This window comes from Stegostoma tigrinum, chromosome 7 (genome assembly GCF_030684315.1).
Source record: "Stegostoma tigrinum isolate sSteTig4 chromosome 7, sSteTig4.hap1, whole genome shotgun sequence".
In the NCBI taxonomy this organism is placed as follows: domain Eukaryota; kingdom Metazoa; phylum Chordata; class Chondrichthyes; order Orectolobiformes; family Stegostomatidae; genus Stegostoma; species Stegostoma tigrinum.
This window is the reverse complement of record NC_081360.1, coordinates 65,011,222-65,033,769: the sequence shown is the minus strand read 5'-3', so window position 1 is coordinate 65,033,769 and position 22,548 is coordinate 65,011,222. Positions and strand designations below refer to the sequence as shown.

The window sequence follows — 22,548 nt, the reverse complement described above, 5'->3', positions numbered from 1 at the left end:
ACTTCCCATGTAGATGCAATGGTTAAGAAGGCACAGTGACTACAGTTACGGTCTAAGAAGAAATGGTAAGCCATTCAGGACTGAGATGAGGAAGAATTTCTTCACTCAGAGTTGTGAACCTGTGGAATTCTCTCCCACAAGAAGCTGTTGGGGCCAGATCACTAGAAATATTTGAGAAGGAGCTGGATATGTGGGTAAAGGGATCAAGGGGTTTGGGGAGAGGTGGGTATGGGATACTGAAACTGCATGATCAGCCATGATCGTACGGATGGTGGTGCAGTCTCAAATGGCTGAATGGCCTCCTCGTGTACCTATTTTCTATGTTTCTGCATTTCTATCTTCTATTTCTATCTCTATCAAAGACCCTCCCACCCTAGTAATGCTGACTTACAATCTCTTACATCAGGGAGAAGATACAGAAGCTTGAACACATGGAACAACAGGTTCAAGAACAGCTTCTTCCCTGCCATTATTAGAATGATGAACATATTCTCTAACGTCAAATAATGTTGATCTTGCTTTGTGTACCTTCTGTGCAGTGTAATCTGTATATCTCACTCTGTCTAAGCACCCTCTGATCTGTATGCCCTTATCTATTGTGCCACTTGCAAAACAAAACTTTTCACTGTACAAAGGTGCATGTGACTAAAATAACTCAAATCAAATCAAAACCATTACCATCCACACCCCACCCAAATTTATTCCCCAAACTTCCCAAGGCCATGAAGACAGCACCTTTAAGGTTAGAGCGTACCGCTGAAGTCCCCCAACTGGGAGCAAAAGGGTAGATGGATAGGCTAAGCAGGGGATCCACAAAGGAGAACTATGACAATGTCCTATTCCAAAATAAATAGATGCCATCGCTGTGAACCAAAACAAGGTCAAAGACCTGGTACAGCTCAGGACCATGACACTGAGTTAAAGCAAGTACAGGAGGAAACAATCCCCACCTCATAGCAATTGGGAGGACAAGATTAAGTATTAATGATAGATTTATTCTGGAGGATGGACGGCATGTGGTACCAGTCTAGGATTGAAGTCAAGTGATTTATAAACACCATGATGTCCAGGGTCATCAAGGCACAGAAACCATGACTGACAGAATTAAGGCACTGTGTAGGTGGCCAGAAATAGGAAAAGACTTAAACATTATGTCGAGAATTATATCTTTGAACCTACACCCAGAACAATTCAGACAAGTTTGCCAATAAAGTAGAGCTAAGGTTTACTTGGCCAATAACAGGGCCGTGGACCCTCCTTTAATTAGACTACGTTGGCCCCAACCACCCTATAAAGAGGGATTTCTATGTATCCTCGTCATTGTGAACATTCATAAATGGGTAGAGGCCCTCCCCATTTGAATGAACACCCCTAAAGCTACTGCAGTAATTCAGTATGTTTTTCATTAGATGGATCTTCCCCTCAGTAAAGACTTGAATCAAGGGACCCAATTCACAGTGCAGCAAATTCAGCTGGCGATGAATATACTGAGTGTTGGCCAAAGACTACATATTGCCTACCATCCTCAATACAGGGGGATTGTAGAAAGGCTGAATGAAAACCTCGAAGAGATACTGCGAAAGGTTGTCCAGCAAAACATTTCAACCTGAAATATGGTTAGAACTTTTGTCGCATGTTCATAAGAAACTCACTATTCAGTTCAACTGGATTCACCACCCCCTCCCCATATTCTAATGACCGGATGCCCATAAAAGGTATCAAACCTTTAATAGAATTAGACTTGGCAGAACCAGAGGTAGAAGCTCCTTGTCACAAGAAAACTGTGAAAATTCTACTGGAAAATATATAGGCTACATATAAAGCAGCAGCAATCAGGATGGTGAAAATGAAAAAAGCATATTTTATGCACCAGAGATAATGGGAACTGCAGATGCTGGAGAATTCCAAGATAATAAAATGTGAGGCTGGATGAACACAGCAGGCCAAGCAGCATCTCAGGTGCTCCTGAGATGCTGCTTGGCCTGCTGTGTTCATCCAGCCTCACATTTTATTACTATTTTATGCACAAGCACTCTTTACGCCTCATCAGGCGTACGTTGAAGGGAAGTTGAACCTAGTAGAATATAAGGTAAGGCAGTGCATGATGTTACACATTATTCAGCCATGAACATTCCCATCTCCCAGATATCCATGTCCCCACTCCGTGAACAAGGCTGGCCCTTCTGTGCACAGAATTTAGCTAGATATAACAAGCAGTTCTGAAGCGAAAGGGAGGGTTAGAGATAGTCCGACCAAGAAAGCTTGCTATGCAGCACTGTAACCCAGAGACATACATGACCCATTTAGAAGGCAGTGATTCTTAACGATACAAATAAGATGTGTTGGAGCAGCAGTTGCTGGCAGCAAAAACTCTCCCACCTAGTCAGAAGGTCTGACTTTCTTTCTCTCTCTCTATCTCTTTCACCCACTTGTGCATGATCCATCCCAGTCTTTGGAGAACATTGTCGTAAACCTCTGCTACCATTGTGGGCCAAAATCAGCCAATCGATCCTGGCCATATAGAGCAGCATGCCGTATTATAGATAGCTAGCATTATCATTTTCATATTCTGGTCATTCTTCATGTTGTCATCTAAATTTTAAACATGCAGATCTCTGACGATGCCAATGCTTTGACCACCTTTCACCTCATTTTGAATGATCTAATATCAAACCTGAAATAAGGTCATACACACACTGGACTTACAAAATGGAATTTGGAGAAATTTTCGGAGGAGTTTGGCCAAGATCAAACAGAGTTAGAGAAAAAATCTCCACAGGTGGAGAAAGGTGGGAGGTATCTGAACTTGGTTAGATATTATCTAAGGATAATAACAGGTTCCATCTTGATCCCCTCCCCAGGATGAAGACATTAGTTTGGTCAGTTCTGCCCCCCAGATTTCCACGATGTGATAATCAGAAATGCCAATGGGGCAAAAGTACACATATCAGCAAATATGAGGGTGGTACTTTGTGGGTCGATCCCAACAAATCTGTGATGTTGATTTGTAACAACCAGCAGATTATGTAGAAGAAGACAAATGGGAGCTCAGATTATTGCTACCTGAGCACATATGCCATGAGTGACTAGTGGAGTTGTTCCACAAACTGATATACAGAAATGTGCTGTTTGGCCATTGGGCTGGAGAAAGGGCTAGAAATTGGGCAACATTGGCCTGGGAAGTGTTTTTAATATATGAACTGGTCAAAGTATTCAAAGCATAAACAACAGTTATTTAAATGAGTTTAATATTTGACTTGTTTCAGTTTGTCAAATAATTGCAACCTTTAAGTTTTCTTTCATCTTGGGATTCTGATCTGTGACCATGTGAGTGCATTTTTGCCATTGTTTATCTGAACTAAACTGTAACTTAGGCTAGGACTTCGATGAGGTGCAGCTTGATGACTCTTCACTGATGCTGCTAACATTGACATGTGCAACATTAAAGATAGAAAGTGTATCTGACAATAGTATCTGTTTCCGGATTACTAGTTTAACTTTTCTTTCAAAGTAATGCCTTTAATTATTAAACAAAATTAACTATCAAAATAGAAAATTCTTATTCTGCTAATAGAACTCTGCCAAAGGGGAAGAGGTATTAAGGCTGGACTGTTAATCCAGAGACCTGTTTAATGTTCTGGGGACCAGGGTTCGAGTCCTGCTCTGACAGATGGTGGACTTTGAATTCAATAATTTAAAAATAATCTGGAATTGGGAGTCTAATGGTGACCATGAATTCATCATCAATTATCAGGAAAACCCATCTGCTTCATTAGTGTCCTTTAGGGAAGGAAACTGCCTTCCTTGCCTGGTCTGGCCTACATGTGACTCCAGACTGACAGCAACGTGGTTGACTCTTAACCGCCTTCTGGGCAATTAGGGATGGGCAATAAATGCTGGGCTAGCCAGCAACGACCTCATCCTGTAAATGGAAAAAAAACTTAATGTATTTTCATTTTTCAAAGGATACAGCAAATACATTAACATATGCTTCCTTTAATTTCAGGCTGTTCTACTGGACAGACTGGGGCAGAAACCCCAAGATAGAGTACGCCTGGATGGATGGACAGCACCGTCATGTGCTAGTTAACAGTGGGTTGGGTTGGCCAACTGGCCTTACTATAGATTACCTCAATGGTGACAGAGTTTACTGGAGTGACTCCAAGGAGAATCTCATACAGTCTATGAAGTTTGATGGCAGTGACAGAAAGCTGGTTATAAATGGAGGTGAGATTTTTGCAGAGTTCTTTGTTGTAGATAAAACATCACTTGTTGATAATAATATTATAATTCCAAATCTCAGACAGCAATAAACTATGTGTGACCAAACTAGATCACTATTTTATGATATATAGCAGAAAATATCAAAGATAATGGGAACTGCAGATGCTGGAGAATCCAAGACAACAAAATGTGAGGCTGGATGAACACGGCAGGCCAAGCAGCATCTCAGGAGCACAAAAGCTGACGTTTCGGGCCTAGACCCCTTCATCAGGGTCTAGGCCCGAAACATCAGCTTTTGTGCCCCTGAGATGCTGCTTGGCCTGCTGTGTTCATCCAGCCTCACATTTTGTTGTCGCAGAAAATATCAAGATGCTTTTCCAGGTTCAGCTTGAGATTATCTTGGCATATTTTAGGATCTGGTATGCATTTGATATAGATCAGTATTCCTTTGAGAATTGCCATGCTATTTCTGCATATTTAAAGTAAAACCTTTTTCAGTGAAGAATGTTATACTATAATTTGGATTCTTCTATTGTTGTAAGGAAAACCACAGGTAGACTTTTAAGCCTACTAATGTACTAGACCACAAAACTTAAAATGACAGGCTGGAACCAGTCTCAAATGTCCACCATGCACTAAAACAGAAGTTGCTGGAAAAGCTGAGCGGGTCTGAAAGCATCTGTGAAGAAAAATCACAGTTTACCTTTTGGGCCCAATGACCCTTCCTCAGAATTGTTGGTAGCTTGGAAAATGTCAGTTTATCTGCAGTAGTTAAGATGGGGGAGAGGGGTTAAGCAGTAAATGATAGTGAGGACAGAGCACAGTTGGACAGACAAAGGAATAGATAATGATCTGGCTAGGAGGGTGAATAGCTGTTAATGGGGACTGTTGGTCAGTAACAGTGCATAGTGTGTAATGGATGTGTGATAACAAGGCCTGGTGTGTTTTTGGGGCAGATGGGGACAGCGAGGACATGGGAAGGCTCAGGCCATAAAATTATTGAACTCCATATTGAGTCCAGAGGATTGCAGGACCCCCAAGTGGAAAATAAGGTGTTGTTCTTCCAAACTTGTGTTGAGCTTCACTGGAAACTGCAGCAAGCCACATGCAGAGATGTTGGTCAGGGAACAGAGTGGTGTGGTAATGTGGCAGGCAACTGGAAGCCCGGGCTCTATTTTTGTGAACAGACATAGATATTCTTTGAAGTTATCACCCAGTCTGTGCTTCGTTTCCCCAATGTCAACAAAACCACATTGTGAGCAGCAAATGCAGTAGACCAGATTGTGAGACGTGCAGGTAAAGTATTGTTTCACCTGGAAGGTGTGTTTGGGCCCTGGGATCCTGGGGAGCGAGGAGGTAAATGGGCAGGTGTTATACCTTCGGCAGTTACAGGGGAAGGTGCCGTGGGGCAGTGGTTTTGGGGGATGGTGGGGGAGGCGGGGGGGGGGGGGGGTGCGAGGAATGTTGTTCAGAGTGAAGGAAGAGTGGACCAGGGTGTCCCAGAGGGAACGATCTCCGAAGAAGGCAGACAAGGGAAGGGAGGGGAATATGTGCCTGCTGGTGGCATCTCCCTGGAGGTGGCAGAAATGGCATCCGATGGTCTTCTGGATGTAGATGCTGGTGGGATGATAGGTGAGGACAAGGGGTACCCTATCGCTTTTGTGGGAGGGAAGAGAGGGGGTGAAGGTAGAAGTGCAGGAGAAAGGTTGGAGTCGGTTGAGAGCCTTGCCGACAATGGTGCTGGGGAGTCTTCAGTTGAGGAAGAAGGTGGAAATTTCAGAGGATCCTATGTTGAAGTTGGCCTCATCTGAACTTATGTGATGGAGAAGGGGGAACTGAGAGAATGGAATGGAGCCTTTACAGGGAGCAGGGTGCGGGTTTGTATAATCCAAGTAGCTGTGGGAGTCGGTGGGTTTATAGTGGATAATAGTTACTAGTCTATCCCCAGAAATGGAAACAGAGATGTCGAGGAATGGAAGGGAGGCATTGGGGATAAACCAGGTGAAAGTGAGGGTAGGGTGGAAATTGAAAGCAAAATTGATGAACTTTTCCAGTTCTGGATGAGAGAGGGAAGCAATAACCATGATATCATCAGTATATTGGAGGAAGATTTGTGGGTGGAGGCCAAAATAGCACTGGAACAAAGAATGTTTTGCATACCCCATGAAGAGACAGGTATAACCTGGGCCCATGCAGGTACCCACGTCCCCCCACCCTTCTTGCCTGAAGAAAATGAGAAGAGTCAAAAGTGAAGTTGTTGAGGGCGAGGACAAACTTGGCCAAGTGAAGGAGTGTGCAGGTGGGTGGGGACAATTCAGGTCTTTGCTCCAGGAAGAAGCGGAGAGCCCTGAGTCCATCCCGGTGGGGTTGGATGTGTAATGGGATTGCATATCCATGGTAAAGAGGAGGCCACTGGAGCCCACAAACTGAAAATTTTTAAATTAGCATGAAGTGTCAGAGGAATCACAGATGTTCATGGGCGAGGATAAGACCAGGGAACAAAAGATTGAATCAAGGTAGGAAGAGATGCGTTCTGTGAGGCAGAAGCAGGCTGAAACAATGGGTCTGCTCGGTCAGTCCTGTTTGTGGATTTCTGGAAGGAGGTGGAAGTGAGCTGTGCGGGCCTGGGGAAACTATTGGATTAGAAGGAGTGGAGCGGGGGACATCACCAACTGAAATGAGGTCAGCTACCATAGTTGATACAATGGCCTGATGTGTCATGGTGGGATCATGGTCCAGGGGAAGATAGGAGGAGGTATCTGACAGCTCGCACTCAGCTTCTGCCATGTAGAGGTCAGTACGCCAGTCTACAACAGCAGCACCCTTTTCAGCAGGCTTAATAACAAAGTCAGGGTTAGATCTAAGCGCACAGAGTGCAGTCAGTTGAGAGGTAAATAGGTTGGATTGGGTGAGGGGGCAGAGAAATTAAGGCAATCGATGTCAGGTAGACAGTTCTCAATAAATGGATCGAGTACAGGTAAAAGGCCAGAGAGTGGAGTCCAGGTGGGAGGAGAGTGTTGGAACTGAGCGAGGGGGTCTGTGGGATGGGGAGAGTACTCTTATCCAAAGAAATGGGCATGGATGAAAAGACGGTGGAAGAAGAGTTCAAAACTCATTAAGGTGGGGACGCAGAGCAATAAAGCTGAGACCTTTGCTGAGTACAGAACGCTCAGGATTGGAGAGCAGAGGTTATGTGAAATGGGAAATACCCGACAAGGGGTGAAATTGGGAACGGGGATGGAGTCGGGGGAAGGGGAGGGGATGAAGGTTCCAGAGAGCCATGGGTATATCTGAGGTGTCGAATGTCTACCTTGTCTTTCTCTGCTTCTGCATAGAGGTTCGGGAAAGGAAGTCAGGTTCAAAAGAAACTTCTGTAAATATCAGCAGAAGGACATAATCTTTTCAGACCAGATCACTCTACTGCCCAGCTGGAATTAAGCCAAGACCATGTCTGCTTGGTGCTACATGACTGGAATATTACAGACCACAGTAAAATTGTAGCTTTTAGAATTTTGTATACTTCAAGGTCATTTTCTACAACAAAGTTATTTAAATTCTGCAGGAAGACCATGCACTTTGTAGTAAGTCTAGCAGGACATTTCAAAATCATTATCATATCATTGACTAAAGGAGAGGTGAATTCGAATTATTTTCAGAGATAATGGGAACTGCAGATGCTGGAGAATTCCAAGATAATAAAATGTGAGGCTGGATGAACACAGCAGGCCCAGCAGCATCTCAGGAGCACAAAAGCTGACGTTTCGGGCCTAGACCCTTCATCAGAGAGGGGGATGGGGAGAGGGAACTGGAATAAATAGGGAGAGAGGGGGAGGCGGACCGAAGATGTTTTTGTTCTCCTTTTCTTTAAGCAGAGTTTGTTGTTCATTTTATCACATTCCTTTTCCCTTTTCGAAATACACAGTGTTATGTTCCCCCAAAAGTTTATTTGAGATCAAATTCTTACATGACTCATTACAGGCAATAAATTCACATGAAATAGGGTTCAGTAAATCAATGTCAAGTGAAGGTGCTTTCACTTGGCTGTTCTGGTAAAGTTCCTTTACATAGGAGCGTAGATGATAGAAGCTATTGAAAGTGTAGCAGCAATATGCTTTTTGTGGTCTGGGAAATAGCTCAATTTCCAGGAAAATAGGAAATTTCTTCTTGGAAATTAGATTTCAAGAGTGATCAAACTGGAGGCTCAATTTATCTAAGTCTGAAGTTGAATGATATGTGTTCTGAAAAAAGCAGCCCGCAAAACGAGTTCGGAGTTGTATGATCAAAAGTGTTCAAAAACCACAAGTTTTGATCATGTGACAGGGTTCCTGGATAGGGCAGCTCAAACAAATGCTGTAATTTCAATGCCTCTGGTCAAACTATTGTGTGATAAAGGAGATAACAGTAGTACTGTCAGCATCACTTCAGGCATGACATGATTTAATAACTTTTCCTCTGACATAAGTTCAGGTTCAGAGACTGATGATCTGTATCCTCATTGTGGGTGCAGTCCCTCTGCAATTACAGCTGTGAAAATGCACAAGAATGATGCATTAGCTTTGTCGACTGGAAGTGTCTCCAATTTATAGACCTTGGTAAATGCGCACTTTCTAGGGTTGATGACAGCTATTTCAAGTCTAACAAGTCTCTTCTAGAAAACAGTGAAAGTATTGACATTTTAAAAACCAATCATTTATGTTCATATTTTGTGGGGATGATCATCTTGAAATACCTCTCGATATTTTAAATATAACTCAGCCTGGATCGACAAATGCAGCTAAACCTGCTCAGTTTCTATTCTAGATTTCCATCATCTGCAGTATTTTTCTTTTATAAAATAATGCTGAGCTGTTTTAAAGAGAGTTAAATTTATTGTTTTTCTGTTTATTTATTGTAACTCCCACTAATAAGTAACTGTTGTACCTGACTCTTTGCATAAACTACTTTGCATAACCTACTAGGCAGATGACTGGGAGAGCTGGTAGCTCAATAAATTGTTTACTTTCTATTTGTGCTGGTACAGTGAAATATGGTGGACTAACCTAAGCATTGACTTATAAATGTCAAATGACCACACAGTTTTGATGAGGTCTTGCAAGCCTTGCTTGTACTCAGCAAACATTTTACAAAATGCTGACATTTAAGCCACCCAACAGAAGGCCACAGTTTAAATGACCACTTAATTTCCATCATATGGCCCAAATTACATTTAGCCCTTTATTCCTTTAGTCCTTTATTTAGTCCTTTAGTCCCTGAGCTATAAATCTTCTCAAAACTCGCTAGTCCTTTATTGTACAATTAACTTTCTTGCCATCTCTGCATTGGGACTCCAAGTCAATCCTGAATATATAATGATGGTCTCTTCTCTCCTCACAATAAAAGCCCAATGGGTTAATGATAGCACCACCTGCAGAGAAAAGGGGAGCTGCCTTTTGCTACTGACTGTTTCAAACTGGATGATAAGGGCTTAACAATCATAGCATCCCTACAATGTGTAAGTAGGCCATTTGGCCCGCCGAGTCCACACCAATCCTCCGAAGAGTATTCCACACACAACTACCCCTCCCTATCCCCATAACCTTGCATCTCCCATGGCTAATCCGCCTAACCTACACATCCCTGGGCATTATGGACAATTTTAGCATTGCCAATCCACCTAACCTTCGTACAGTGGGAGGAAAGTGGAGCATCCAGAGGAAACCCACACCGACACAGGAGAATGTGCAAATTCTGCACTGACTGCCAACCAAGGGTGGAATCGAACCCGGGTCGCAGGTGCTGTGAGGCAGCAGCGCTAACACCTGAGACACCGGGCTGCCCCAAAAGTGGGCAAACAAGACAAAAATGCTCAATTTTGGGATTTGATCTCAAATGATCTGAAGAATGGCTAATCCTATACTATAATAAATAATTTTTCCTATTTTCCATAACAATCATCTTACACAACAAGAACATAGAACAATCCAGTGCAGAACAGGCCCTTCGACCCTCGATGTTGCGCTGATCTGTGAACAAATCTAAGCCCCTCCCCCTACACTATCCCATCATCATGCATATGCTTATCCGAGGACTGTTTAAATGCCCCTAATGTCGCTGAGTTAACTACATTGGCAGGCAGGGCATTCCACGTCCTTACCACTCTCTGAGTAAAGAACCATCTGTCTTAAATCTATCACTCCTCAATTTGTAGCTATGCCCCCTTGTCCAAGCTGAAGCCATCATCCTCCGAAAAAGACTCTCACTGTCCACCCTATCTAATCCTCTGATCATCTTGTATGTCTCTCTTAAATCCCCTCTTAGCCTCCTTCTCTCCAATGAGAACAGACCCAAGTCCCTCAGCCTTTCTTCATAGGGCCTGCGCTCCAGACCAGGCAACATCCTGGTAAATCTCCTCCGCACCTTTTCCAATGCTTCCACATCCTCCCTGTAATGGGACGACCAGAACTGCACGCAATATTCCAAATGAGGCCGCACTAGTGTTTTGTACAGTTGCAGCGTGACATCACGGCTCCGGAACTCAATCCCTCTACCAATAAAACCTAACACACTGTAAGCCTTTTTAACAGCACTATCAACCTGGGTGGCAACTTTCAGGGATCTATGTACATGGACACCAAGATCCCTCTGCACATCCACACTACAAAAAATATTTCCATTGACCCTGTATTCTGCCTTCCTATTATTCTTCCCAAAGTGAATCACCTCACATTTATCCGCATTGAACTCCATTTGCCACCCTTCAGCCCAATTCTGCAGTTTATCTAAGTCTACCTGCAACCTGCAACATTCTTCCACACTGTCCACCACTCCACCAACTTTAGTCTCATCTGCAAACTTACTAACCCATCCACCTATGCCTGCGTCCAAGTCATTTATAAAAATGACAAACAGCAGTGGTCCCAAAACAGATCCTTGTGGCACACGACAAGTAACCGGACTCCAGGCTGAATATTTTCCATCAACCACCACTCGTTGCCTTCTTACAGAAAGCCAGTTTCTAATCCAAACTGCTGAATCTCCCTCAATCCCGTGCCTCCTGTATTTTCTGCAATAGCCTACCATGTGGAACCTTATCAAAGGCTTTACTGACGTCCATAATGAATGGACCTGATCCATGAACCTAATGCCTGTAATGAGGAGCAGTTGAGGACTCTGTGTCTGTACATGTTGGCATTTAGAAGGATGGCAGGTGTTCTCAGTAAAACTTACAGAATACTGTGAGGCCTGGATAGAGTGGACATGGAGAAGATATTTCAATCATTCTGCGAGACCAGGACCAGAGGGTTCAGCATCAGAGTGAAGGGATCACCATTTGGAACTAAAATGAGGAGGAACTTACTCAGCCAGGGAATGGAAAATCTTAGGAATTCACTGCCACAGAAGGCAATGAGAGCCAGTCACTGAGTGTACGTAAGACAGAGATAGATAGGGTTTTTGATTAGTAAGGAGATCAAAAGTCACTGGGAGAAAGCACAAGTATAAGATTGAGAAACATAAGCCATGATCAAATGGTGATGCAGACTTGATGGGCCAAATGCCCTAATTCTGTTTTTATATCTTATGGTCTGCGTGTAAGTAAATAAAGGGCATAACACGTGTTTTAGCTTCTCTGTACAGAGTTTAATGAGATGAGCTGAGATTTTTCAGCAATGTATCCAGCAACAACCATCACCAAAAGACAAGTTTGAAAAAAATATGCTCATGAAGCAGTAAGGACTGGAACCCTGCGCCCCCCCCCAGCCCCAACTCCTTAACGCTCATAATCCCTCTAACACTTGTGAACATGACAGGGTATAACAAGGTAAAGTGCAACATCCTTTCATTAACAGGAAAGTGGAAGTTTTATTCTTTAACACTTTAAAGTACAATTGAAGAAAAATTTGGATGACTTTTCAGTGTTACGTGTTCTTTTAAAAGAAGTTTTTCTAAATTAACACTTTGTCCTTGAATGATTTTATCAGACCTAGGCAATCCTTACAGCCTTGATGTTTTTGAAAACCACTTGTACTGGACCTCGAAGGAGAATGGTGAAGTCTGGAAACAAGACAAATTTGGAAACAGTCATAAGATAAAAGTAATGACTGTAAACCCATGGCTAACACAAGTTCGAATATATCAGGAACAGCGTTACAATCGCTCAGGTAGCAATTTATGATCTGAGACTAGGTATTATCTATAAGTAAATAATATTTATATAGTGAATTTGCTGAAAAAGGCATATTTTGTCGTAACTTTCCATCTTGTACTTTCCAGCAGGGCAGTTTGCCAATGGGGGCGGCATAGTATTTAGCTCTGCTGCTTCGTATGTGCTTGATGACTCATCAGATGCTGGTCCTGACTCTCAGTACATGCTAAAGTTTGTGTAATGCCAGTAATGAGCTGGTGGCTTACAATTGTCAGGTTAATCATTGTTTTTCATTAAAGGCTTGTAGGAGGCTTCACCCTTCATTCTGAGGCTATAGTGGCTATCCAGGTGACAGGTTATGGGTATCTGAGAGCAGAAAATCGGAAAAGAAAGCCTGGAGTGAGGAAAGAGTGGAAAGTAAGAGGTCAACAGTGACACTGTCTGCAACTTGCACTTCACACGAGGTAGCAGGATGAGGGAGATGTGGAACTCCATACACGGCATTAGGCCTGAACACAATAACATTCAAAATGTTCTCAGTAATGCCGGATACATTACAGCCTCAGTCACAGCCAGCCTTCTGATACAGAGCACCATGACTTCCAAGGGGCTGTGGTCAATGCATACACACATGTCGTGTGTTTTTAGCTGTTATTATGGGCCACCTTGCTCTTAATTTATATACACCTATTTTATTTTGTACTCAAGTTGTAAACTTTCTGGAATTTTAAAATATTCTTTTTTGTTTCAGTGCTTAATCCTTGCAAAGGTGTCTGCAGTCATCTGTGTTTGCTAAGACCAGGAGGGTACACCTGTGCTTGTCCTCAAGGCAGTCAGTTTCGAGATGGCAGCCTTATAGAGTGTGATGCAGGTATGTGCATTTCATCAATCAGCTTATTTAAAACATTACAGCTGATAAAAACCATTGGACTGTACAAACCACTTTTTCTTATGAATCAACCAAACCAACCTGATTGCTGATTTTATTTTGAGAGAAGGGATTGAAAAATAGATTGATTTGTGAATGCATATATGTTACATTTGACATAAATTAAACTGTTTGTTTCGGTGAGGTGATAAAAGATAGGAAAATGTTATGGTAATGTAAAAATGTTCTACCTTTTCTGTCCTTTGTTTTCCTTTTTGCCAACTTTTAATCTTTAGCTCCTGGTATTGGAAACTGTTCATTGTAATTAAAAATTTGCATATAACTTATATTGTTGAAAAGTGTGAATAAGTCAACTCATCAAATCTTTTCCCTTAAAATCCAACTTTCCTCAATTTTTTTGTACAATTCATATTTCTGTACTCTGAATTGTCTTGTAGCTCACCTCTGAATTTGCTGAGGAATATTATGTTGAAAGTATTTTAGATCTGACAGTGTTACTTAAAGCAAACAACTCTATCAAAAATGCAAAATCTTAAGTATTTATTCCATTTATTAAATGTTATTTATTTCTGACCTCGTTGATGCACTTAAAATATGCGTTCACATATACTTGATTCATGATCAATCTTGTCAAATTCAACACCTGAGGTTTGGACCAAAATTCCCAACTCTTTGCATTTACTACCCAGGAGCATTAGATACGCAGTCCAGTTCAAACCGAAAGTTGTTGAAATCAGAGAACAGACAAATAGTTATCAAAGAATGACGTTAAGAAATTGAAGGAACCTCTGTACAGCTTGGATAGGTGCCTAAAAATCAATGTGCAAAGACAGGAACACCTAACTTTGCTGCCGTTGGAAGGTAAAGTTGTAAAATATGTCAATAAAAATCATCAGAATTGATTCTTGGTTGCTTGATGATTTATCTGAATTTTCATACTGAAATGAATGAGAAAATTCGGAATCATGTATTTCAAAGTCAGCCCTGAGTGGTGCTCCAGGATTCTGAAGGTAAACTATTTGTAATGCAATAAAAATCTTAAAATTTCACAATATTTTCCAAAAAAAAATGACAGGCTTATCACATTTCAATGATTTATAATCAAGTATTGACAAAAGAATGGATGCAGACTCTGTTATATTGGGAATGTGGGTGGAACCCTTATGCATTTTTACAAGTCGGCCAATCAACAATAAACAAAGATTTTCTTCAAACTAGAAAATGGAGGAATGGATGGATGAAGCTGACTTGAAAATACAACTGAGGAAATATTGAGGCCTCCAATCAAGACATTGTATAAAGAAAAATGTCTTATTATTTTGGACATTTCCACATCACTCCTTTATTGCTGATGCTGTTGCTAAAGTTAGATCACAAAGGAGTGATCTCACAGGGATTCCTGGTGATCGAACAAACCTTGTTCAAACACTGAAGCTAGGGAAGTGATTGCTTGGCCCCTTACTGAGATATTTGTACCATCAATAGCCACTGGCAAAGTGCCGGAACTAACTGGTTGCTACTATTTAAGAAAGGTAGTAAGAAAATGCCAGGGAACTATAGACCAGTAAGCCTGGCTGAATAAATTGTTGGAGGGAATCCTGAGATACACGATTCACATGTGTTTGGAAAGGCAAGTGTAAATCTAGACCCCCGGTGGGGTCTTTCAATTCCATGCTCCGTCAATGAACACTCGCAGTCGGTCTGGCTGTTTAAGACTTTACTCTTTATTTCTTCAATCGGCTGGGTACAGATCATCCGGAAAACACAGAAGTTGAGCACTTCCGTATTCCTCGGAGGAGCTGCACACACAACTTAATACAAAGACATATTTATACTTTTCTTAAAGCAGGGTACATGGCATGATCACATAATGTATTCAAACAATTACCAATCAATACATGATATTGCTTCATTGACAGCTACATAATCCAATAGTATTAACTGGTAAACAACTTATGTCACCATGCTTAGGTTATTTTTTGTCTCGCCATACAGCGCCATAACATTTGCTACCGAAGGTCAGCTAGAATGGCTAGCACTGCATTATCTTATCATTACTGCTTTATTTATGCAGCTCTAGCAGAACTCAGAGTTCCCAGGCTAAAAGAGCTGCTCTAGCAGAATCTACAGTTCCCAGGCTAGAAGCCATTTTGTTGTGCTAACTTGCACGGCCTGTATCCAAGTTTCAGATTCTCTCAAGGACTGAACAAACCATTCATGAACAGCTTGAGAAAATGGTGGAACAACATGATCAAAGGAGAGAAGACAGTCACCAAGGTACAAAGTATATTGGCTCCAATATCAGCAATCCAATGAAAATGGGCTGTAGAAGCCCAGAATGAAACAGAATGAAGATCGTCACCAAAGCATTCAAGAATTGTGGGATATCCAATGATCTTGAAGACAAAGACAATGATAACTTTTGGGACTATATATAGATGATGATGTGAATGCTAACGAAGATGATGTCGATGATTCATGTAACAAAGTGATTCAAGAGGATTCAGCATGGGGATGTACCTACTAAAGAAGGTGCGAAACTTGACCTACTCATGGAAAATAAGGCAGGCAGCTGATTTAGGTGCCAGTGTGGGAGTGTTTTGGGGCCAGTGGCCATAATTCTATTAGTTTTAAAATCGTGGTGAAGGATAAACTGGATCTAAAAATTAAAGTTGGAGGAAGGCCAATTTTAACGATATTCGGCAAGGACTTTCAGAATTAGTTTGGGAGCAGACGTTCACAAGTAAAGAAACAGCTGGAAAATGGGAATCATTCAAACATGAGATGACGTGAGTCCAGAGACAATATGTTCCTGTTAGGGTGAAGGGCAAGGCTGGTAGGTGTAAGGAATGCTGGATGATTAGAAAAATTGAGGTCTTGATCAAGAAAAAGCTATAGACAGCAGAAATCTATTAATTCCCCAAATGACTACAAAAGCAGTAGGAGTGTACTTTAGAGGGAAATCAGGAGGGCAAAAAGGCGATATGAGGTAACGTTGGCAAGTAGGTTTAAGGAGAATCCAAAGGGATTCTACAAATACATTAAGGACAAAAATGCAATTAGGGAGAGAATAGGGCCTCTTAAAGAGCAGCAAGGCCACCTATATGTGAAACTGCAGGATGTGGGGGTGATACTAAATAAGTATGTTGCATCTGTGCTTCCTGTGGAGGAGGATAATGAAGATGGAGAATGTGGGGAAATATATAGCAACATCTTGAAAAATGTCCATATTACAATGGAATGCTGGATGTCTGTAAACATATAAAGGTGAATAAATACCTGGGACCCTGGAACTCTGTGGGAAGCTAGGGAAGTGATTGCTTGGCCCCTTACTGAGATATTTGTACCATCAATAGCCAATGGGAAAGTGCCGGAAGACTGAAGGTTGGCTAACGGGTTGATACTATTTAAGAAAGGTGTTAAGGGAATGCCAAGGAACTATGGACCAGTAAGCCTGATTTCAAGAGTGGACAAATTGTTGGAGAGGATCCTGAGGTATACAATTTACATGTGTTTGGAAATGCGAGGGCTGATTAGGGAGCATTGTAGATGGGAAACTGTGTCTCATGAACCTGAGTTTTTTGAAGAAGTAACAGAGGATGGGGGCAGAGTGGTGGATGTGATCTAAATGGACTTCAGTAAGGCATTCGACAAGGTTCCTCATATTAGACTGGTTAGAATAGAGGGAGAACTAGCTATTTGGATTCAGAACTGGCTCAAAAGGTAGAAGACAGTCGTGGTGGAGGGTTGCTTTTCAGACTGGAGGCCTGTGACCAGAGGTGTGCCACAAGGACTAGTCCTGGGTCCACTGCTTTTTTGCCATTTTTATAACTGATTTGGATGTGAACGTTAGGAGGTATGGTTAGTAAGTTTGCAGATGACACCAAAATTGAAGTTGTAGTGGACAGTGAAGAAAGCCACCTCAAGAGTACAACAGACTCTTGATCAGATGGGCCAATGGGTCGAGGAGTGACTGATGGAGTTTAATTTAAATAAATGTGAGGTGCTACATTTTTGAAAGGCAAATCAAGGCAGCACTTACACACTTCATGGTAAGGTCCTGAGGAGTGTTCCTAAACAATGAGATATAGATTCGTAGACCCTCGGAAATGGGTCATCGGTAGATAGGATAGTGATGGAGGCGTTTGGTACGCTTGCCCGTATTGGTCAGTGCATTGAGTACAGGAGTTGGGAGGTCATATTGCGGCAGTGTCCAGTACATTGGTTGGGCCACTGTTGGAATACGGCGTGCAGTTCTGCTCTCCCTGCTATAGGAAGGATGTTGTGAAACTTGAAAGGGTTCAGAGAAGATTTACAAGGATGTTGCCAGGGTTGAAAGGTTTGAGCTATCAGGAGAGGCTGAATAGACTGGGGCTATTTCCCCTGGAGCATTGGAGGCTGAAGGGTGACCATATAGAGGTTTATACAATCATGAGGGGCATGGATAGGGTAAATAGACAAGATCTTTTCCCCAGCGTGGGTAAGTGAAAAACTAGAAGGCACAGGTCTAAGAGAAGGGAGGTAAGAATTAAAATGGAACCGAGGGACAACATTTTCATGCAGAGGATGGAGCATGTATGGAATGAGCTACCAGAAGAAGTGGTGGAGGCTGGTACAATTACACATTTGAAAGTCATCTGGATGGGAATTTGAAAAGGAAGGGTTTAGATGGATATGGGCCGAATGCTGGCAAATGGGACTAGATTTATTTAAGATATCTGGCCAGCATGGACAAGTTGGACCGAAGGGTCGGTTTCTGCTATGTAACAATCTATGACTCTGTCTCTATGACTAAGTGGATTGGGACCTGTTATTCAAGTCTGAATGCATAAGTACTCTGGAGGAACAATTAACTTGCAAACTTAAATTGAAAAGTGCTGGAGGATGTGAAGAAATGGAGGACCAAGGATAAGCACATAATTCTTTAAAATATCATGCCAGGCAGGCAGATGAATCCAGAAATGATTAGAGAAATCCCAGCAGAAATGCAATTCTGTATCCTTTTATATGAAGTGATCTAAATGGCCACCTTCTCTGTTATCTATTTTGAAATTATTTGTTCTTAAGTGGAAAAACAGTAGTAACTGATGATGTATACATGTGTAATGTTTCGGTAAGTTGCTTTCTTTCTAATCATACTCAAGTGAATATGGAGGGGTTTAGAAGGGATGAATTCCTTGAATATGGGAAATCTCTTAATGTCAACACATAGATTGTCCAACATTCTAGGGAATGAAGCCAGATTGGTGGTCAAATGGGCAATGGGGATCATTTTAGTAATGCAACCTCAACACATTATGATTTTAGTTTGTTAAGAAAAGAGTTGGCTTGCAAAAAAGAACTTTGATTTGGAGGAAGTCAGATTTTGTTAAAATATGGCTGAACCTGGCCAAAGTAGACTGACAACTTCCTTGTGGGAAAATCTACAACAGAACAGTGGGTGCAGTGGAAGGGGGTTTCAAAAGAAAATGGAGGAAGTATAGATGTTCCCTCAAAGGTGATACGTAGGAGCCACAAACTCAGAAATCTGGATGTCGAGGAATGTTCAGGACTGGATAAAATAGAAAAGAGAAGCTTCGAGCAAGTGCAACAGGAGCCGTTGTGAATATTAAAAATTCAGGGGAACTTAAGAATGCAATTAGAGGAGTGGGGGTTGGTCGGCATATATAAAAGCACGAGTGGGTAAAATTAGTGAGAATCCAAAAATATTCTGTACCTATATTTAGGGGAAATCGGGATAACCAGGGAAAGAGTAGGAGCTATTAGGGACCAACGGGCAATCTGTGTGTGGAGCGAGAGGACGTTGATAGGCTTTTGTAAATGAGGACTTCATTTCTGTCTTCACTTGGGAGAAGGAGGATATAGATACAATATTTGTGGATAAGGGACTATGAGGTGTTTGAGCAAATTGATACAGGAAGTGAGGAGGTGTTGGACAGGTGTAAAATTGGATAAATCCCCAGATCCCAATTGATTATGTCCCAGGCTGCTTTGGGAAATGAAGGAGAAAATTACAGAGCCTCTGACACAAATTTTTTAATTCCTCTCTGGCTCCAGCGTAAGTTCCAGAGGACTGGAGGACAGCAAAGGTGGTTCAACTTTTGAAAAGGGTGGTAGAGATAAACCAGTCAGACCAGTTACTCCCACATCAATGATAGGAAACTATTGGAGTAAATTCTGAAGGCGAGATTTAAACTTCACTTAGAGAGGCAAGGTATCATCAGGGATAGTCAGCATGGCTTTGTCAGAGGGAAATCATGCCAAACGACTTGATTTTTTTCGTGGAGGTTATTAGGTGTAAATGCAGTTGATATGGTTTATTTGAATTTCAGCAAAGCCTTTGACAAGGTCCCACATGGGAGTCTGATAAAGAAGGTAAAAGCACATGGGATCCAAGTTAACGTGGCAAGATGAACCCAAAATTGGCTTCATGGTAGGAGACCAAAGGTGCTGCCCGAAAATTGTTTGTGTTTTAGGTTGGTGCCCAGTGATGTACAGCAGAGATCAGTGCTGCATCACCTATTATTCATAGCATATGTAGACAATACAGCTGGGGGTGAATGATAAGTTTCCAGATAACACGAAGATTGGCTGAGAAAGAAGGTCTAAGGTTACAGGAGGATATGGATAAATTGGTGAGATGGGCAAATCAGTGGCAGACAGAAATTAGCCCTGAAAAGTGCACGGTGACTATTTTGCAAGAAATAACAAGACAAGGGAGTACTCAGCGAACGCGGGACGCTAGGAAGCTCAGAGACACAGAAGGATGTTGGATACCTATCCACAGATCCCTGAAAGCACCAGGACAGGTTAATAGAGTGGTTAGAAGCCATACAGGACATTCAACTTTATCAATTGTGGCAAAGATTATAAAAGCAGAGAAGTTACGTTGGAGTTATACAAAACTTTAGTTAGACCACAGATGCAATAGTGTGTGCAATCCTGGTTGTCACACCATAGGAAAAATGTGATGGCATAGAGGAGATTCACCAGAATGTTTCCTGAATTGGAGCATTTTGGCTCTGAATGAAGCTGGATAGGCTGGAGTTTTCTTTTAGAGCTGAGAAAGTTAAGGGAAGGACCAGATAGAGATGTATATGATTTTGCGGTGTCTGGACAGGCTGAATAGAAAGCTGCTGTTCCCCTGAGTTGAAGAATCAATAACGAGGTGATATTGTTTTAGGGTGAAGGGCAGGCGGTTTAGTGGGTATTCAGGAAAAATGATTTCACCTGGAGAGTGGTGAGAATCTGAAATGAACTGCCTGGGAGGTCAGTAAGAGGCAGGAAACCTTAGGACCTTTTGAAAATTATGTGGATGAGCACTTTGAAGTATCAGTACATTCAAGGCAATGAGGCACGTGCTGGAAAAGTGAGAGTAGGTCAGCACAGACTCAGACAAAGTGTCTCTTCTGTACTGTATGACTCCATGAAGCTACTGAAAACATAACAGTAACAAGTATTTATATTTCCTCGCACAGTAACTCATTCCAGTTGAAACATTTGTTCACAGAACATGATCACTTCACCTTTCAGGCCTCTCACTGACCAACAAGTTTCATTTGAGGGAGAAAATCACAAGAGCTTCTGACACAATTTTTAAATTTTTCTCTGGCTCCAGTGTAAGTGCCAGAGGACTGGAGGACACCAAATGTGGCTCAACTTTTGAAAAGTAGAGATAAACCAATCAGACCAGTTATTCCCACATCAATGATAGCATGATTTGCATCCATATGGCAGTTCTCTCACTGAAGTTTGCAATCTTTCTTGTTTTATTTGTGTCTACAGCCATTGAGCTGGAGCAACCAATGCCACCTGCCTGCAAATGTAGGAATGAAGGAATTTGTTATTTTGAAGCAAATACTACAAAGTGCACGTAAGTTGAAAGCTATGAAACTCAAGGTAAAGTTGTCTGATTTACATTGGGCAGTTCACTGCTTTGAATACTGAGGTCTATGGGGTTTTTTTTCCATGTTTAACCTTGCTGCTCTGTGAAGTATGTTAAATTTATTGCATTCTGACTCTTCATGAGAATGTTATTTCATTGGTATATATCTTCCCTCATGGTAGAGTCTAGGACCAGAGGAGATAATCTCAGAATAAAGGGTGCCAATTTAAGACTAGAGATGAGAATAAATTTGAGCAGTGTTGTGAGTCTTTGAATCTCCTTGTGACAGACGGTGATGGGAGCAGAGCCCTTGAGTGTACTTAAACATAGAAAAGTTTTTTGTCATTTATATAAATGATTTGGATGTGAATATAGGAGGAATGGTTAGTAAGTTTACAGATGACACCAAAATTGGTGGTGCAGTAGAGAGTGAAGGATGTCATCTTTTGCATTTCCTGCACTTCTGCCCTCACATTCCTTCCCCCCAACAAAGATGAAGACAGGATCCCCTTTGTCCTCACATATCACCCTACCAACTTCCACATCCAACGTATCATTCTCTACCACCTACAATCCCATCCCACAACCAAAGAGATATTTCCCTCCCCACCCCATCTGTCTTCTGGAGGGACTGCTCTCTCCATGACTCCCTTGTCTGCTCCACACTCGCCACTAACCCCACCACTCCTGGCACCTATCTCTGCAACCGCAGGAAGTGCTACACCTGCCCCTACACCCCGCTCCTCACCTCCATTCAAGGCACAAAACAAACCTTCAATGTCAGACAGTGGTTCACCTGCACATCCGTCAATTTGTTCTACTGTAACCGCTGCTCCCGATGTGGCGTCCTATACCATGGTGAGACCAAGCATAGACTCAGAGACCATTTTGTTGAGCATCTGTGCTCTGTATGCAACGAACGACAACACGTTCCACTCACCATGTATTTTAACTCTTCCCCCCACTCCATGGGTGCCATGTCCATCCTGGGCCTCCTCTAGTGTCACAATACCACCCACAAACTGGAGGAACAGCACCTCATATTCCGCCTCTGGAGCCTATAGCCTGATGGCCTAAATGTGGATTTTACTAGTTTCAAAACCTCCCCACCCCAGCCTCATCCCATGTCCAACCCTTCATCTCATCCCAGCCTTTTTGACCTGACACAGCCTGTCCATCTTCTCTCCCACCTATCTGCCTCTCCTATCCCACTGACCAATCCGCCCCACTCCCTACCTGCAGTCACCTATCACCATCCCACCTACCTTCCCCAGCCCCACCCCCTTCTCTCTATTTATTTCTGAGCTCCCTTCCCCCTCCCTATTCCTGAAGAAGGGTCCTGACCCGAAATATCAACTTTCCTGCTCATCTGATGCTGCCTGGCATGCTGTGTTCTTCTAGCTCCATACTGTGTTATCTCTGACTCCA

General features: G+C 42.2%; 1 protein-coding gene across 4 annotated transcripts in view; it reads left to right on the top strand.

Annotated features, from left to right (window-relative positions):
• lrp2a (low density lipoprotein receptor-related protein 2a) overlaps positions 1–22,548 on the top strand; it is a 313,171-nt gene that overhangs the window by 268,244 nt on the left and 22,379 nt on the right. For 3 of the 4 annotated variants that reach the window (XM_059647356.1, XM_059647357.1, XM_059647359.1), the window contains 4 exons: positions 4,007–4,227; positions 12,183–12,362; positions 13,098–13,217; positions 21,021–21,108. In XM_059647356.1, coding sequence (XP_059503339.1) covers positions 4,007–4,227; positions 12,183–12,362; positions 13,098–13,217; positions 21,021–21,108 — 609 coding nt within the window. Of the gene's footprint in view, positions 1–4,006; positions 4,228–12,182; positions 12,363–13,097; positions 13,218–13,924; positions 14,047–21,020; positions 21,109–22,548 lie in introns of those variants that run through there. The other variant, XM_059647358.1, reaches the window with a different exon arrangement.